General features: G+C 41.3%; 1 protein-coding gene across 1 annotated transcript in view; it reads right to left on the reverse strand.

The window, feature by feature from the left end:
• Nucleotides 1-1,197: 1,197 nt before the first annotated feature.
• Nucleotides 1,198-2,501, reverse strand: part of atp10b (ATPase phospholipid transporting 10B) — a 268,085-nt gene continuing 266,781 nt past the window's right edge. The window contains exon 24 of the mRNA XM_048604042.1: nucleotides 1,198-1,639. Within this exon, the coding sequence (XP_048459999.1) occupies nucleotides 1,492-1,639 (148 nt within the window). The 3' untranslated portion in view covers nucleotides 1,198-1,491. The remainder of the gene's footprint in view (nucleotides 1,640-2,501) is intronic.

Genomic DNA, 2,501 nt, shown 5'->3' on the forward strand with positions numbered 1-2,501 from the left:
AGCCACTACCAACCCCCAACTGAGGAGTCCATCCTCCTTGACCTAACTAAGGCTTGCTGATAATCATGACATGCATCCTGACTTCGCTCTGCACTAAATTGCAAAAAGAGACAGAAGTTCAATGAGCCTGGGAGCTCTGGCTGAAGTGGCAAAGTGCTCACAGGCAGGGCAGACAAGGCAATGTAAGGCAGAAATGCTGTGAGTATTCAGGTAGTCTCACAGTGAGTGTACACTATGACAGCTAGCGCAAAGCCCAGAGTTTCGGCCTGGTCTAGTTCATGAGCTATGTGCATGTCCCTAGGCACACAGTGTCCCATAAGCAGATTGGACATGTGGCGTGAGAGCTCTTAGATGCTGGCACATAACTGATACCAAAGTCCACAGATCTGGGGTGTGTGTGACCAAGGAGCTGAAGTTGTCAGGTGCCTGCATTGAGAATACTTGACATCAAGTTTGTTTGGCACATTTGATAAAATAGGAAGCTCAATATTAATGAGACAAGTTGTGCCATTAACAAGCAATAATCCCCTTTAATTTATCAAGTTGCCGCTACCCAGTGAGAATCTCACCACACTGCTTGTCAAAAGCTTAAATGGATGCACATTATGCTCCTAACATCGAGGTTGACTTTGCTGGTCCTTTACCACGATTTGGTCATAAATCTTTCTAAAACGCATGTCATTCAGACTCTGATAATATTCCATTCACTGAGTTCACATTTCTTGTATGTGACTTTACATCAGAACCAGAACTTGAAGCATTGACTCTGTTCCTCATGCTTTAGGTACTATCAACCTGTTCAGTATTTCCAACATTTTCTGGTCTTATTTCAGATTTTACCATCCACAGTCTTGCGCATTTCAATGATTCTGTTTTTGGGATTTAAGATAAATTTCATGTCTAAGTTCTTATCAAATCAATGAACTCACGGTTAATTATGTTATGCAGCGTATTAAGCAAAAGTATATTTCTCTATTTTCTCAAACATTTAAATTGGCACAATTAAGAACTAGCTGACAGTCATAAAGATAAACAAATATTAATGGCACAATTGGTAGATTCACTCAGTTCATGCTGTCTTCCTTACGTGAAAAGATAGAAAACCTGAGATTCCTAGGCAAGGTCCTTCAAAACTTTGCATGAGGGCTGAATTTTTCGTTTATTTGACACAAAAAGTAATTCTCAAAAGATGAGATGTTCTTTTAAGGCTTGGGGCTGCTTTTATTCAGGATTTAGCATTGACTGAGAGGGAGGAGAAAAAGTTTATCTTTTTTCCAAAGCTATTTGTGAATGTGTAGCTTCACCGGAATCCTCATCAGTTCCATTTTGTATCTTTTTCCTGTGACTCCTGATTTTCACACACTATTGACAGAATTCTGCATTTTCACTATCCCCACTGGATTGGAAGAAATAAATTGAGGATCATAATTACTCGCCCACTGTACAAGGGCGGTTGACATTTTCAACTGGTGATTGATCTGCAGAACCTGTTCAAGACGAGGTATTATTTGCTGAGATGTCAAGGCCTTTCCAGTGTTTGATGGTTCGAGCACGTTGTTCCCTGTCCAATTTGTCTAGTTGTTGAGCTTTGAAAATGCAAGATGCAGACATTGTGCCTTGAAGGCTACGAAATAAATACCTGATAATATAGAAAAAGCATTAAAATTGTTTCTTATATTTGTGATGTGTTAACACGAGAGCTACTTAACATGGCATTCAAGTTTAATTCAAATGCTGTAAATTCATGAAGCTTATATTAGGAATTTTTTTTCACTGTCAAAAACAGTTCCTTTTTAAAAACAACATTTAACAATATAATTCCCTGAGAATTGTGAAAAAGCCCGGCAGATCTGGAGCTATTTACAAGGTAATTTTAGTTCACCAAAATGGATGAGTTTGGGCCAAGTGGGAGGCTAAAAGAGATTAAGAATCTGAAACAGGACCCCAGCCTAATTCAAAAGTGTCTGGTATTAATGGGGCAACTAATCCACTCACAGGAAATTGTCAGTCAGTAAAACCTTTTAACATGTCTGTGTATTTCTTGTTTTGTAGTGCTCCTACTGCAAACCTGTGCCAACTGGACTTCCCATGCCTTGGGAAACCCTCCAGGTAAAATGCAAGTTAAATAATATATTGCACCGGATTCATTATGTAAGTGTCATTTCAGCACTCGTTGTCAGTCAAAGTGACTTCGGGTGGCATCGTTGTGGCACTGCAGAAGGCCCAGGATGGACAGGTCGTCTGAGGAATGGGAGGTGCTCGCACTAAACAACTGCACCTCCCAGTTGCAAACCATTTCAACTCCCCCTCATATTCCTCAGACGACATGTCCATCCTGGGCCTCCTGCAGTGCCACAACGATGCCACCCGAAGGTTGCAGGAACAGCACATCATATTCCGCTTGGGAACCCTGCAGCCCAATGGTATCAATGTGGACTTCACAAGATTCAAAATCTCCCCTCCCCTACCGCATCCCAAAACCAGCCCAGCTTGTCCCCCCC

The sequence above is a fragment of the Rhincodon typus genome, chromosome 12 (assembly GCF_021869965.1).
Source record: "Rhincodon typus isolate 14 chromosome 12, sRhiTyp1.1, whole genome shotgun sequence".
In the NCBI taxonomy this organism is placed as follows: domain Eukaryota; kingdom Metazoa; phylum Chordata; class Chondrichthyes; order Orectolobiformes; family Rhincodontidae; genus Rhincodon; species Rhincodon typus.